Source organism: Pollachius pollachius, assembly GCF_949987615.1.
Source record: "Pollachius pollachius genome assembly, chromosome: 13".
In the NCBI taxonomy this organism is placed as follows: Eukaryota; Metazoa; Chordata; class Actinopteri; order Gadiformes; family Gadidae; genus Pollachius; species Pollachius pollachius.
Genome location: NC_136946.1, coordinates 12,283,024 through 12,298,023, shown reverse-complemented (window position 1 = coordinate 12,298,023; position 15,000 = coordinate 12,283,024). Strand labels below are relative to the sequence as shown.

The 15,000-nt window shown below is 44.8% G+C and overlaps 3 protein-coding genes across 3 annotated transcripts in view; all 3 read right to left on the bottom strand.

Moving 5' to 3' along the window:
• Positions 1 to 1,657: 1,657 nt before the first annotated feature.
• Positions 1,658 to 6,327, bottom strand: LOC307085099 (tissue alpha-L-fucosidase-like). The gene is made up of 8 exons (XM_079749769.1): positions 5,795 to 6,327; positions 5,582 to 5,716; positions 5,214 to 5,351; positions 5,004 to 5,109; positions 4,696 to 4,896; positions 4,189 to 4,379; positions 2,834 to 2,933; positions 1,658 to 2,406 (listed from the first exon to the last, which is right to left on the bottom strand). Exons 1-8 carry the CDS (start codon positions 6,142 to 6,144, stop codon positions 2,272 to 2,274), a joined length of 1,356 nt encoding a protein of 451 aa, XP_079605895.1. The 5' UTR covers positions 6,145 to 6,327; the 3' UTR covers positions 1,658 to 2,271.
• Positions 6,328 to 6,512: 185 nt separating this feature from the next.
• Positions 6,513 to 10,127, bottom strand: LOC307084567 (tissue alpha-L-fucosidase-like). The gene is made up of 7 exons (XM_079748998.1): positions 9,658 to 10,127; positions 9,266 to 9,400; positions 8,683 to 8,926; positions 8,127 to 8,327; positions 7,467 to 7,657; positions 6,967 to 7,066; positions 6,513 to 6,862 (listed from the first exon to the last, which is right to left on the bottom strand). Exons 1-7 carry the CDS (start codon positions 10,020 to 10,022, stop codon positions 6,728 to 6,730), a joined length of 1,371 nt encoding a protein of 456 aa, XP_079605124.1. The 5' UTR covers positions 10,023 to 10,127; the 3' UTR covers positions 6,513 to 6,727.
• Positions 10,128 to 10,312: 185 nt separating this feature from the next.
• Positions 10,313 to 15,000, bottom strand: part of zbtb8b (zinc finger and BTB domain containing 8B) — a 4,740-nt gene continuing 52 nt past the window's right edge. The window contains exons 2-5 of the mRNA XM_079749885.1: positions 13,971 to 14,186; positions 12,106 to 12,982; positions 11,733 to 11,911; positions 10,313 to 11,431 (exon numbers count right to left, since the gene is read on the bottom strand). Of these exons, the coding sequence (XP_079606011.1) occupies positions 11,153 to 11,431; positions 11,733 to 11,911; positions 12,106 to 12,982; positions 13,971 to 14,144 (1,509 nt within the window). The 5' untranslated portion in view covers positions 14,145 to 14,186 and the 3' untranslated portion in view covers positions 10,313 to 11,152. The remainder of the gene's footprint in view (positions 11,432 to 11,732; positions 11,912 to 12,105; positions 12,983 to 13,970; positions 14,187 to 15,000) is intronic.

Sequence of the window (15,000 nt, the reverse complement as noted above, 5' to 3'; positions counted from 1 at the left end):
GGCCACCAAACAATGAGTTATGTCTTGTCTTGCTCAAAATAGCATTACCATTCAAATACTGTAGCTATGGGGGTAACATTACTGTTCTGGACTCAAGGGGTAGTCTCATGTACAACAACAAACAAAATAATAGTATTTTCTATTATTGCTGCTACTATGGAGGGGAAGCTAAATAAGAAATGAGACAATAGACAATAGCCGTGGGGGGAGATCTCTGACTCGTCCATCAAAACTTTCGACACTTGTGGGGGGGGTGGAGCAAAGAAGGTGAAGACCACCGCCAAACGGACCAAAGGACGTATGTTCGTTCCAGGCGGAACCCCGCCCCCTTACCACGCCCGATCCACCTTCACTCTCGAAGAGGATTGTGTTGTCCTTTCAAGAGGACGACGGGATCAGTTGCGGGCGTTTACATGCTCACTGTATACTCTTATGTAGCAAACATAACACAGTTTCTAGACCCTTCCTGTGGTTCACGCTTCTTCTCACATGGCTACACAGGTTTTTAATCTGAGGGGGGATGGTACACGGCGAGCTTCTCTGTATTTGAACTCTTGTTTCGTTCTAGACATAAGGACATTTTATATAAACACCTATAGAGTGATTCAGTGCCAAGTTAGCATATTGTACATAATCCCTTTTACCTTTTCTTTATTTCTCCAAAAAAAAAAAATTGGTTGAGAGGCGCACATAGCAATAGTGATGAACATTAAGCTGAACTTTGCTGTTTGACAACACAAATGGGTACACAAAAAAAAAACACTGCATGAAAACAACTGGTAGTGTCAAGGAAGGGCCCAAGGGCAGGATACGTCTTAAGCGACATGCTTCCGAGGGGAGGTTGCAAGTTGACATGTAAAGCATCATCTTTTTTCCTTTGGGTTTCTGTTTTGTACATAACAAAGTGGTTTATCAAGCCTCAATGTTCTATGGATCTAGATGTGTCCAGAAGCACATTTGCTAGGCCTGAAGCCCAGAGAGTAGGCACACTGTGACGTGGTTCAAAGCCAACACAGAATGTAACACTGTCAACATTGTCAAATCGTTTTCTAATGGCTGATATTATTCCTATCAATATGATTATTATTATTATAAAGCTATTTTTAGCGAGTTAAACAATTGATGCACATCCTGTGTGGTTTTTGTGTCGTGTTGATTTCCCACTGACGTCGATGAATAATCAGACACAAAACAATTGGATTGCACCATCTCAAAGGGATCAAACATGAATAAAAAAAGATAGTAAATTAGCCAATAATATTTGAGATTATTCTAGTTCCCAATACATTAATTAAAACTCTGATGGCAACCTTTTTGAATAACAAATAGATTTAAACAGTTTGAGGCATAGCTTGTTGGCCTGAAAATATAAACAGAAAAGATCCAGTGTGAAAAGAGCTTCTTCAACACTCAAGGAGGGCATTTGGCCTCACATGGAGAGACATATCTCACTCACAGCCTCACATCTATATCGCATTAGCACAAATCTGTATGTGCGCCCAAGCAGCCGCCAATGCGCTGTATTTATCACACACAGCGCTTTGCAGTAACCACACGTACCAAGCTTTACAAAATATCAAATTGTTGCCGTAAAAGGTGCACAGTTCAATCAAAGAACTAAACGTTTTAGTTCAGGGATTATTGCCATAAATCATGAAGGTGTAGCCTAGTTTTGACTCACCTAATATTTAGCCCGACCTTGTAATTGCAGAATTAAGAATACAATATTTCCTTTCAGTTTTAATAACTTTATTATTAAATCCAATGTTCTAATAAATATAAATGCTTCCCTTTGGCACCGACCCTGTTGCGAAGACATTATTATTCAGTTACTCCTGATAGTATTTTGTGACTAAAGGCAAATATTACAATTGGTTATAACATGGATAAAGGATACAAAGCCATTAGGGAAATAAAAGCACATGTTAATCATTGCAGCAGACAGTAAAAAAAATATGGACTATAAAAATAATCAAAATGATTGATGAAAAAATCTAGCTGGCTTATAGGAGTGCAAATATTAATTTTCCCTTCACATCAAAAGACATATTTTGTCAATTTATCAGATCAAGCTTTACATTCAGTCAGAATATATTCAGAAAAATGTTGTGACCTAAATCAGTAGTCATGATCCAGCTGCAATAAAATCACACCTTCCTTTGCACCACATCGACCAAAGGCAATTTACATTGAAGTCCCGAGTCATTATTAACCATCTGGACTTTCTACAAGTTGATTAAAAATGAAGGTACAGGGGCTCTCTAGCGAGTCTTACAGGACCCCATCCAACCGGAGAGTCCAGGCTTGACCAGGCGTGAAGGGCAGCTCAGGCAGCCCGACGACGAGACCAGCATCGGCCGTGATCGGGAACCAGGTCAACGGACATGGGTTTCCCAGCAGAGTTACCTTTAGGCAGAAAGGATACAGATTAAGATCCATTGCTTTGGGTGGAAGCAAGGCTACCCACTGGGGGAGGCTGGCAGTGAGCTCAGCGTCTGGGACATAAGGTCATTTTAAACTCAGTAACGTCCTAGGCTGACAGAGGGATGTGTGTGGTAGCGATATCCCAGTCCGTAGTCCTTCTAAACAAATCTCATGAGCTGTGTACGCCAGTTAACAATCCCCGGCAACAGAAGAATAGGGACATGGCCAGCAGAACAAAAAAAAATGAAAAGGGGAGTAATATATTGTTTTTGAGGAACAATGACAGAAATGGATATTGCGTCCTCCGAAGCATGCTCCCCACACTGGGAACACAATACCCAATGAGTAGCAGAGAAAGGTGGTTCTTTAAAAGATGTCAGGAATAAGAGTAACAGAAAAGTCCCCTTACTTTGGTGTTGTCTGAAGTCTTTGGTGCGTAGAGGGTTACAATTGCTCTTTCAGGCTTTGTTGTCATGAAGGCGTAGACAGTTGACCCTTTAGATGTAAACCTACACAGGAGATGGTAACATACAGACCAGTCTTCAAACATATTGATAGGCAATCGCTGGAATGTTGGGAGTTTTCCCACTGTCAAGTAACATTTTGAATGACACACAAACAAAAACACACAGCTACTTTAGAGATGATGGGTTAGGGCTGGGCAATTAATCAAATTTTGATCTCGATTTCGATTTTAGCATCAAACGATCAAAAAACTAATATAAAAGATTTTTCGATTTTTAATTTTTTGATGTTTTATAGAAAGTGCAGAACAGCTGGATACATATCTGCACATTATTTTCGATTTGAACATTTTCTTTTTGACCATTTTGTGTATTTTTTTAAGGCGAAATTTCCAAGTTGTCAGTTGCAAAGTGTTTTTCGCAGACATGCTGAATAAATACATCGTGTTTTCAAACCCAAAAATAATCGTTTGAATAATCGTGATTTCAATATTGACCAAAATAATCGTGATTATGATTTTTTCCATAATCGAGCAGCCCTATGATGGGTTAAAGGGCCAACGTATTACCACCAGGTGGGATGTCGATCAAATATCCAAAAATATACCCGTTAGTGACATCACAAGTGGGAGTTTCCACCCAGATGCAATTACTGATGGATCAAGCCAACTATCAGTTGGTCCACTGCGAAGGCCGGTTGTTGATCCACGCGTAAACACATCTGGCTGGTGCACGCTCCCACTTGAGATGTCATGTGTTATGTCAGTGTCATGACTCATCTACCAAATCCAATGTTCACATTTGGAGTTCTGTTCCTTTGTGCGAGTCTGCCAGTATGTTTGTGTCCAGCCTCTTTCATTCAATCCTTACATGATTTTGGCTTCAATTATGCAAGTCCCTTGGACATGCCTTATTGTTTTTTTCACAATCTGTTTTTGTACAAAATGTAATTCAGGGTCGGGAGAGAAGAAAAAATATGTAGTCACACAAGTATCAGTTTTCTACTCTTCCGCAAAACGTGTTTTGTCTGATTTCAAAAAAGGGTGTACAACAGAAGAATCCATGTAATCTTAGTGGAAACATTACCGGATCATCCAACAGAAGGCTATATTGAATTTGCCTATAATTGATTTGCATCTATGATGTTCTGTTCTGTTCAGCCACTTTCATACATCAATGGCAGACACCAACGTCCCCGTAGAGCGCGGACCTCAACACAAACTAAAACATAAAACCGCACCAACAACCCATCATTCGGATCGCATCGACTCCTGTCCCCAGCGGAGACCGTCTTGCTCACCAGAAGGTGTCCGTCTTGTTCTGCCTCTGCACCCTCCAGGGCCTGGAGCCGTAGATGGCCTCCCCGTTGACATCCAGCCAGGCGCCCACACCCCGCAGTCTCTCCTCGAACAGCGCGGGGATCATGCCGTCGGGGGTGGGGCCCACGTTGAGGAGGTAGTTCCCGCCCAGGGCCACTGTGCGCACCAGGTCCTGTGAGGCACAGCACCAGACAGTCACCGTGTCATAAGACAGGACTGAACAAAGGGCCCAACGATGTGACAAAACACGTCTGTTTTGTTACCCAAGTTGCAATCACAATACTTCTGAATCTTCACAAAGCCTAACTTGTTATACATACTTAAAAAATGATTTGCTGCTGCCTGAATCATGAGACAAAGTTAAACCTTTCAGTATTGCCACGACCTGTTACTTTGTATGCACTGGGCCCGATGCCATGCAAGTTCACATAAACCACCAGTGAAGGGCGGTGCTGTTAAGTAGAGTAAGCAATGGCAATCCCTCCAACCTCTATAATATCGGGGAGGTCCATCAGCTCCACGATCTTCATGTTCCTACGATAACCCCAGGATCGGAGGTCCACAGACGTACACTTCTCCCACTTGTGTTTGGGCACTTCGCCGGGGGTGAACTTGTCTGCACAGTTGTAGTAGCCTCCATGTTGGCAGGAACAGCCAGCGCCCCATCGGTCATTGGTCACGATCGTATCCTATGAGAAAATACATACACTTTTACAGACAAGCACGTCAGCTCTTAATAACTCTGGGTGCTGTATATCGGCATTTCTAATGGCTGATATGGTGGAAGTATGCTGACTTTCACCGGGCTGTCGTTGTAGAGCCAGGCCAGGAACTCGGTGGAGTTCCAGTACGTGTCGGGTGCTTCCCAGTCTCCGTCAGACCAGATCAACTCAGGCTTGTACCTACAAACAAGCGTTAAAAAAATAATCAACTTAGAAACACCTTCTGCCAAACAGCAGAGAGCTGCCTATAATCTGACTGAGGATCACTTCGGGGTTGTTTTCACCTTATGACCATGTTATAAAGCTCTGGGAGCAATTTGTGAAGCACAAACTCCTGTGTTTTGAACCCATTCTTCTTGTCAGACAGGTAAAGAGGATTGAACCACTCGTACAAGGAGTTGTACAGCCCATAGTGCAATGACCTATATCACAAAAACAACATATAGCAAGGGAGTTGACAAACAAAGGACAAAAGTATCATGCGTGAATACGATCAACGATACTAAATTATTTTTGTTGAACGCTTAACACTTCATTAAAATTCACTAGTGTTCGGACTTCATCAACCAGTTAGATTGGATTTGATTGTGATCAACATGTCAGCTAGACTGCATCATTAATCAGGGTATGCTTGTGAGGGACTACTGATCACCTGTTGCGCACTGCGTTTCCCAGGTCGCCCACAAGGTCTCTATGGGGGCCGTTGTCAACGGAATTCCAGTTCCAAGAGTTTGGAGATCCCCAGTTTGTGAATCCCTCGTGGTGCTTGGCAGTCAACACAACATACCTGCAATCACGTGTGTATTAAATAACCAGTGCACTGACAAGACAGTAGACACACTCGAGTTTTAACAAACGCACTCACTTTGCACCAGAGGCTTGGAATATGTCGGCCCAATCCTCCGGGTTAAAAAACTGAGCGTGGAACTGGGGTGCGAAGTCTGCATAACTAAAGCCCGGGGGGTAGTTCTCAGTCATGTAGCGCACACACTTCTGATCGGGGGGCTGCTGGCCCTGCCAGTGCCACCAGAACCACTCACTGCCGAAGCCAGGCACGGAGAACACTCCCCAGTGGACGAAGATCCCGAACTTGGCTTCGTCGTACCAGGAGGGTAGGGGCCGTGCATCCAGACTCTTCCAGTCTGCGGTATACCGCGCGTCGGTCTGTGTCAGCAGCACAGAACCGATGAGGAATATTGCAGCTGAGACGTACATGGTTGTTTTTTTATCCCATCACATCTGCCTCAATAGCACTTCCGCATCAGTTCAACAAAAATATGGTTGTTGTATAAATTAACACGCTGCTAACTTCATCTACTACCTGTTACAAAGGATAAGAGCGTTGGATAGCAACTGTAGATTGGAGGGTATTTCCATGTAGTGTATTCCTGTTGACGTTTCCCGTCACATGACTAGGATCATGTGACCGCTTGTCGAGCGCACACCCACGTGATCTATATAAATCGCGGGGCGTTGAGTCACTTTTCTCATTATCAAAAACGTCAAGCATTAAATGAAAAACTCTTGTATTAAATCCTTTTATTTTTAAAAAACAAATACAGAAATGGAACGGAAGAAACCTAATCAAAACATCATTTAATTGCTATTAGGAAGTGCAATTACAATTCACAAAGCACTATGAAACATAGAAAAACCTTTGTCCAGCATTGACCTTTGTCCAACCTAAACAACAACACTAATTACAATAATACAATCCTCCAATGGAAACGACAAACAACAACTGCACGAAGTAGACAGAATGTTGCCGAATCACTGCCTCCACTCAATCCTTCTGTTGCTAGGCGGCCCCCTCCAGCTTCAGAGTCCAGGCGTTTCCAGCGGATGCGGCCATTGGAGGCATAGCGATCACCAGCCCGCCTCCCTTCACTGGTTTCCATGTCAGTGGCATGTTAGGGTAGTCCAGGAGTGTCACCTACAAGTAATGCAAATCAAAACACGCAAAACAATGTGTTAGAGATCACAGTTGCTATAGTTATTTTGCATGGTTTACACAAGCAAAGGACGATATGGACTCACGTTGGTGGCTTCTGATGTCTTGGGCAGTGATAGCTGAAGCCTCTGGTTGGGGGGCCAGCCGAATATGACGGCATAGACAGAGTTGTTCTTTGTCGTGTAGCTGGAAAGAAAAGGAAGTCGTATTGAGCACACGGTTACCTAAGACCTGAAAAAATGTCCATGGGTTAAGGCAAGCCATGTTAATTAGTGTAGCACACCTCAAACCCAAAAGCATATGACATACGGTACATTCAGCACATTTTACTGGTCAATCAATAAAAGACAATCGTTCAATAGAGAAAGGTAAAATAATAAAATAAAATATAAATAAAAAAATTGTGCGGATGTCGGCATGATGTCTATAGAAGGTTCTTTCGTCATGTTTGTCGGCACGGAACCCAGCTGACCCTGCTCCACGCTTGTCAGGCTGGGCTATGCATTGCCCTGAAAGAGTCATGAAGGTAGCCTCATATGACCCACAATAACTAACTCCGCCTTCTCCCACGCAGCGACGGACTCACTAGAGGGGGACGACGGCCGGCTCTGTCTGGTTCCTCCAGGCCTTGGAGCCGTACACCGCCTCCCCGTTGACCTTCAGCCAGCTGCCGATGTCCCGCAGCCTCTCCTCGAACACCGGGGGGACCATGCCGTCGCTCATGGGTCCGATGTTCAGCAGGTAGTTCCCACCGAAGGCCACCACGTACATCATGTCCTGAGAGGGGGGGAGGGGAGACGGCATGGTGGGGGTCAACCTTCTTGAGTCTATAAGTCAATCCATGGCATGCACTGATTACGATTAGGTTCAACCTGGTTCTCAACAAGACGGCAACCGTTCACATTGCTCAGTCGCACGCCGGTGTGTTTTTCTTTGTTGGACTCACAAGGTGCAACAAAGAACACCACAGGAAAATTTGTACTTAAACTCCTCCCCTTTTAGGAGGGACTAACTATAATCCGACCACACTAGAATATTTAAGTGTTCCATTTGTTCATATTTTTACGTTTGTATTTATATTGGTGTTTGTATTGATATCAATTTCTAATTGAATACCGACATTTCAGTTGTTTTTTCGCTTGCTAAGCCCTTTGTAATGTGGTTATCCACAGAGGCGAGCGTTTCATAGCCGCCTACCATATAAGTAAACATGAGATAACTACACAAAGGCCGATCCGCCCACTACCTTCAGGATGCTGGGCAGGGTGAGCAGCTCCGTGGCTTTCATGTATCTGCGATAGCCCCAGGACAGGGTGTCGATGGTCTGGCACTTCTCCCACTTGTGGGTGGGCACTTCAGTGGGCGAGTAGCGGTCAGCGCAGTTGTAGTAACCGCCATGCTTGCAGTAGCAGCCCTTACCCCACCTGTCATTGGTCACCACCACGTCCTAAAAAAAGGAAAACAGGCTATACAGGTCAGACAAGAAAGTAACAAGACTGTAACAACTTCCCTGATATTGGATAGTTTGCAGGCGGAGCTGAAGTTTAGGAAGGGTTAAAGACTTATTGCAGATATGCATCTGGTACACACAAATTAAATACACTATTAAACATCTCGCAGTTTTCATTAAAGCATAATACAAGGTTACAAAAATGTATGATCATTTGATTACCATGTAAAATGGCCTCTTTGGGGGCCAATGTCCATGCAGTGCTAGATAATTACTCTTCATTAAAAACACCACATGATATGTGCAGCATCAAACAGGACTGATGTGTGCACGTCACAAGACTGGTGTTCACCTTGACCGGGCTGTCGTTGTAGAGCCAGGCCAGGAATTGGGTGGAGTTCCAGTAGGTGTCCGGTGCGTTCCAGTCCCCGTCCGACCAGATCAGATCCGGCTTGTAATTTTTCACCAGCTGCACCAGCTCTGGGAGCGCCTTGCCGAACACAAAGTCCTGGTTCTTGAAGCCGGAAGCTGCGTCAGCCAGGTAAAGTGGGTTGAACCATTCGAACATAGAATGGTACAATCCAAAGTGCAAATTCCTTTGTGGAGGAAGGGGGTGGGATATGCAAACATATGATTTGTTCATTTTCAGGAACAAAGTAATAAAGTTAAAAAAAAAAGCTAAAGGCGTCCACACAATTCACAACTTGACACAATAAGCATGAAAATGGAAGGAATTAACTATATATAATGTCAGAATGGAATGTCAATATTGGGATATCACATGTTTATCTAACCTTTTTAATTGAGAGTAGTGTGGATATATATATATATATATATATATATATATATATATATATATATATATATATAGAAGCAAAGGCCTAGAAAAAGGACACGACTATATTTCTTATGCGTCCAAGTTGATTGGGTCTCACTTCTTCCTGACAGCTGCAGCCAGCTCTCCCACCAGGTCCCTGTGTGGACCGACGTCCACGGAGTTCCAGTTCCAAGATGTTGGTGAAGGCCAGTTAGTGAACCCGTCATGGTGCTTCGACGTAAACACCACATACCTGAACAAAGAAAACAAAGGACATGCATCAGCCCCTCGCGCATTAAATCCCCAAATCTCTACCCTCACGTTTATCAACAATATTAGTATGCTTTATTACGGACAATTACTCCCAAAAGTATGCTTTTTTTAATGTTGTCTCACAGGTTTAATCAAACAAATCGGTGGATTGGCATGTGCGTACATGCGATTATTTTCGGCATATTGTAAACAGTCAGATGACTCAGGGCTATTATATTAAAACGCAAGAGTACTCACTTGGCACCAGACGCTTCCAATATTTCGGCCCAACCGTTGGGGTCAAAGAATTCTGCATGAAACTGTTTTGCAAAGTCTGCGTATTGGAAGTTAGGTGGGTAGTTTTTGCGCATGAACTCAATTTCTTGTTGGTATTTTAAACCCTTCCACCAATACCAGAACCATTCACTGAACTTCCCAAAACCAGGGACAGAGAATACCCCCCAATGAATAAAAATACCGAATTTCGAATCGTCGAACCATTGCGGTAGGGGTCTTGCGTCCAGACTTTCCCAATCGGCCGTGTATCGCGCTCCGCATCCAAGCGCAAACACAAGAAGGGTCGCTATTTGAATTATACGAGAATAGTTTATACCGCCTGCCATGCTTGGCAACGGTGGTGATCTATCAGCTATCCTGAATACATAAACGAACTTCAGTCCCGCCGCTATAATGTAGTATCCTAACCAGTGACCTGGCAAACCTTCATAAGAAAAACTCGTTGAACAGGAAATGATAATTCTATTCAACACAGTGCGATGGTGGCTGCAGAGGATTAACCCACCGCGCTTATTTGTTGAAGAAAATAAATTGATGGAAGCGGTCGCCAGCTTTATTATCTTGACCTTATTAATATAGGCCTGTGACAAAATACCAATTGTTGCAGTACTTTTGGAAAGACCATTTATAGTAAATAGGCTACATGAAAGAATACCATTCCTAGCATCAGATGTACATTTAATTACAGACCAAAAATGAATCGTGTAGCATCAGCTGCCCATCATAGAACAATAAAAGAATATAAAAATAGACAAAATATAGTACAACTCTTGTAAATAAATAATCATATCAAGTCTTTGATGTTACAACGTCTTCCATCAGAACGGCCACAGTAAAACAGAACATAGATTTTGAACATCTGTAATTTAGCATTTTAAAACCTGCAACCTGCACTTTTTGCAGAGATCACTGCCAATGATCCATGTCTTAAGAACAAAGCCCAACCACCTGTGACACATCCTACCAGTCCGACCAACTAAGGACAACGGTCAGAGCAAATCATCCATGGAACAATAGCAATATGGGCCGCAGTGGAAGAAACACAACAACAAAGTGATGAATATGCTAAATGGACTGCATTTCTATAGCGCTCTTATCAAAAGCGCTTTACAATATTCAGTGTTTCCCCCAGCACTGTATGGTAAAGGCAGTGGCCTTAACAACAATAGGGCCCCCTCTCCTCAACCGCCTTGACTAAGACATTTTCTGGGGGAAACACTGATATTGCATGACATTCACCCATTTATGCACACATTCCCACACCCACGGCGGAGTCAACCATGAAAGGAGACAGCCAGCTCGTCGGGAGCAGTCAGGGTGAGGTCTCATGGACACCTCAACACAGCTAGGAGAGGCCGGGGATCGAACTAGCAACCTTGCGGTTACCAGCCAACCCGCTCTCCCCCATGAGCTACAGCCACCCGCCTAATGAACTTTTGGGTGGGGTCACGCGAAGCTACATCACCACCGGACCGGGCATCTGTTTCCCCCCCAGCCCCTCGACCCGGCCCTCCTCCACGTCGTCCATGAAACTGGACCAGTAGGTGCCGCTGTCCCCTCTCTCGGCCCTGGGGCCGGCGGCCGGCTGTGCGGGGCCCGAGGCGGGGTCGTGGCGGACGGTGCCGGAGCTGCAGTCGTTGCAGACGCCGAAGCGCTTCAGGCTCTCCGTGATGTCACCCCCTTCGAAGGCTCTCCTGCAGCTCTTGCACACGAGCGGCATGTAGTGACGGTGACGCTTTATGTTGGGGGGGGGGGGGGTTGGGGAGGAAGAGACGAAGGAAGGTGGCATTAACTAAATGAGTGTAGGCCGATGCTGGACCCCTAGTGGGACAATCTACTGCAATCGAAACTAAACACACCAAGGGAATTCATTGGCTATTAATGCAAATGTCTTCCATGTTAAAATGTCATCGTTGAGAGTATATGACTGTTGCATTACATTACATCCAAAGGCATAGATTATTGTAAAATAAACTAACAGGAGTACTGCCCCCAGCTCTCTAAAGCTCAGACACACACACAAACAATGAACTTACACAGAGGGCGTGGTTGCGCATATGCTCCTGCCTGGTGAACCTCTTGCCACATATGGGGCAGGGGAAGGGCCTCTCTCCCGTGTGGCAGCGGATGTGTCTCGTCAGAATGCCTTTCTGCTTGGCCGTGTACGGGCAAAAAGGACACTTGTGGAGTTTTACTGGCATTAACATGCAGTCGCCTGTAGAGGGAGACAGAGGCCAGTAGTGAGATCTCAAAAACCCGGAAAAAGAAAGCTGTAAGAACATATACAATGCACTACAAACAGTGAACACTGTCCACTTGCTCCGACATGTTCATGTTCTGAGCTAAGAAATTGATTCATTCTTACATACAGGTAATAAAAAAACAACAACATAATTTTCAAATTTTTACCTGTGTCCTCGACAAACCAGTCCGACTGTATTCCCATTACGGACGCCCCTTCCATCCCCAGGCCCTCGTCCAGCCTGCCCCCATCGATGGCAGCGTCCAGTCCATGGGTAAAGCGCTGGCCCAGGTTCCCCCTGTCCCTTATCGGACTGGAGCCTTCGCTTCTGGCCAGCGAGTCTGTGAAGTGTCTGCCGTTGAGGTAGCCCCCGTGTCCGAAGGGCGAGCGTTCGTTGCCGGTGCAGGGGCTGGCTTGGAGCAGCCTGCCGTGGTCTGGATGATTGACTCCAGGATACAAGCCCAGCTCTTTGGTATCGGGGGACTCCCCCATCTCCTCGTCCGGGTCGTACTCGATTTTGGGGTTTAGGAGTTCGGGGGTCAATCCGGCAGAAGAAGAGGAGGACTGGGTGGCCAGATCGACGTGTCCCTTTGATCCCTCCCCCGCCGATAAAAAGCTGCCTCTCAAGCTACAGCTACCCTGCGGGGTCTTGCTGGGTCCTGGGGACGTGGCCGAATGCTCTGCGGAGGGCGCTCTCACTGAGACCACCGACTCAGAACCCGAGCCCCTGTCCGCCTCTGCCCCCGCCCGCGAGACGGACTCCAGGGACTCTGTGGGGGCGACGCTGTCGGCGGGCGCCTCTCGACTCTCCGGCTCCTTGACCACCTCCTTCTCCTTGTTGCATATGTCCAGGGACGAGCGGATGTACTCCTTGCAGAAGTTCACCAGGTCCGTCATCTGCAGGTAGCTGGCCGCCGACATGACCTCGATGACGTTGCCCCTGTTGAGGGCCAAGCGGCCCGAGTAAAGGAAGTCCAGGATGATGGAGAAGGCGTCGGCCGTGACTATGTCCAGAGAGGCAGTGCTGTGGAGTTGCCCTGTGTCCTAGAGATGCAACATTAACAGTTTACGTCAGGCTTATTGGATTGATGTGTCACATTTATCAATTAAATAAGGCTTTTGATAACATGCATATTTAGCATGTCATACAGTCAAATATAATAGTCAAATAATAATACACTTTAAGGCCTTTGCATGCTTAACCAATGGTTCATAGCTGGGATTGGGGATTTGGCACAATGTTTTGTTTTTGTCCTGCTGTTTTAAAGGTCCTCCCTCTGAAGACTGCTGGTCCTAGAAGTATGGTGTGCTAAGCTGACAGGGGATCAGCTATCCCATTATGCATACATTTACATGAAGTAATTTAGCCGATAATTTTATCAAACAGGACATACAGGCGCTGTTCACAATAATCAAAGCAAACAATCAAAATGGGAGTGCAGAGTAGCCATATAAAGCAGAGATACTAGGATAGTCAACTTTAATCAAGCTTTCTTGGAGAACATCTTTTACTGTTGAACCCAAGTTCTGGACCAAAGTCGGTAAACAACATTGTTTTTTTCTTGTGGCCTCATAGGCAACTCAACGGCTGTGTGTCCAGATGTGTTAATCATTATTCCTTCTGCTTCGACTTTGTGCTTTGGCAGCAAAACAAGCAACACCCATTAGAGGAGTGGCAGCAACACCCCGATTAACAATCCATTTACATGAAAGAACTAATAGAAGAGGCCATGGGTCTATAAAGTGTGATCACAGGGTTCGCATTGACATCGGGGAACTGTATTGTCTGAGGGTGAAGATCAGGTCAAACTCACTAAACATGCTGTGAAGAGTAAAGGTTCCTTTGATACAGGCTAATACACAACAATTTTCCAGCATTAATATGGTCAACAAAAACTGAGTCTCTCCCTTTTCCTGTGTGTAGCTCTAACCCTTGTAGCCCTAACAGTGATCAAACGTGGAGGTTCATAAATACTGAAACCATGACGACAATGACAACGAACCTGTGGTCTCCTAACCAGCCAAATCTCACCTGCAAATAATGCACCAGAAGAGCACGGAAGTAGCCGCTCCCAGCAAACAGCACGTTGCGGTGAGCCTTGAATACCCGTCCCTCCACCAGGATGCTACAGTCACAGAAGTAGTCTCTCTTGCGCTGCTCGTTCAGTTCCCGCAGCAGCTTGGCCAGGTAGCAAGGCACTTCCATGCCGGCGGCCTGGCGCAGCAAGTGTGCGGGAAGATCTGTTGGCTGGATTAAACAGAACAGCGCATTTTACGATATAGCTAATGATAAGATTAGAAAAGGTTAAAGTGCTTCATTGAGCGCCATGGGGGCCAAAACTACAGGTGTACAGAGCAGCTGAGTACTATTAAGGTAAATTAAGAGGTTATACATATATAAACCTATATTTAGTTATTTATAGTGTTTATAGCAATGAAGAAAATGTGTTATAAATAGAGAATAACATACTGAATAGGAAGTAATCAATAACCTATCAAGCAGTAGGCTATAAACTGCCTACCCATTGCATTTGCTGTTAGGTGCTGACCACACACTTTAATAGTAAAGCATGCCGTTGTTTTTTCTACATGTGGTACATTGGTATAAAGGATCATAAAACACTCCTAACCGTTGGATCATTTTAAAAGAGAGGAGCAGTACGGTTTGTATGTACAATGGGGGTGGACACCCAGTCGCCTTTTTTGTGGACCTTAAAATTGAAGACAGACTCCTTATTTTCCTTCCCTATACTTCCAGCGAATGTGCAGCAATCAACTTGTGGATTCAAACAATCTAGCAATATAGAACATGTTCATAAAATCGAAAGAATAGAGAAACGTATGCTTAATATAAGCCATGCCAAACACTGTTATTGTCCCAAAGTGTCATTTCTGCTAACGGCTAAGCGGAAGATGCTTCGCAAAATAAGGAAAGAAACACAAATATTGAAGAGAAATGGGCATCTGTCACTACTAATATAAGGAGCATGATTACTATGAAACATAAATCCTTTACGATAATATGGTAAGCATGGACTATGGTTACGTTAGATCACAAAATA

Excerpts from the sequence above, each read along its gene's own strand:
- LOC307085099 (XM_079749769.1), bottom strand. The coding sequence starts at position 6,144 with ATGTACGTCTCAGCTGCAATATTCCTCATCGGTTCTGTGCTGCTGACA. Across the intron at positions 5,717-5,794 it reads TTCCAAGCCTCTGGTGCAAA|GTATGTTGTGTTGACTGCCA; the intron begins GTGAGTGCGTTT and ends ACGTGATTGCAG. Across the intron at positions 4,380-4,695 it reads ACCTCCCCGATATTATAGAG|GACCTGGTGCGCACAGTGGC; the intron begins GTTGGAGGGATT and ends TGTGCCTCACAG.
- LOC307084567 (XM_079748998.1), bottom strand. The coding sequence starts at position 10,022 with ATGGCAGGCGGTATAAACTATTCTCGTATAATTCAAATAGCGACCCTT. Across the intron at positions 8,328-8,682 it reads ACAACGACAGCCCGGTCAAG|GACGTGGTGGTGACCAATGA; the intron begins GTGAACACCAGT and ends TCCTTTTTTTAG. Across the intron at positions 7,067-7,466 it reads CCGGCCGTCGTCCCCCTCTA|CTACACGACAAAGAACAACT; the intron begins GTGAGTCCGTCG and ends TTTTCTTTCCAG.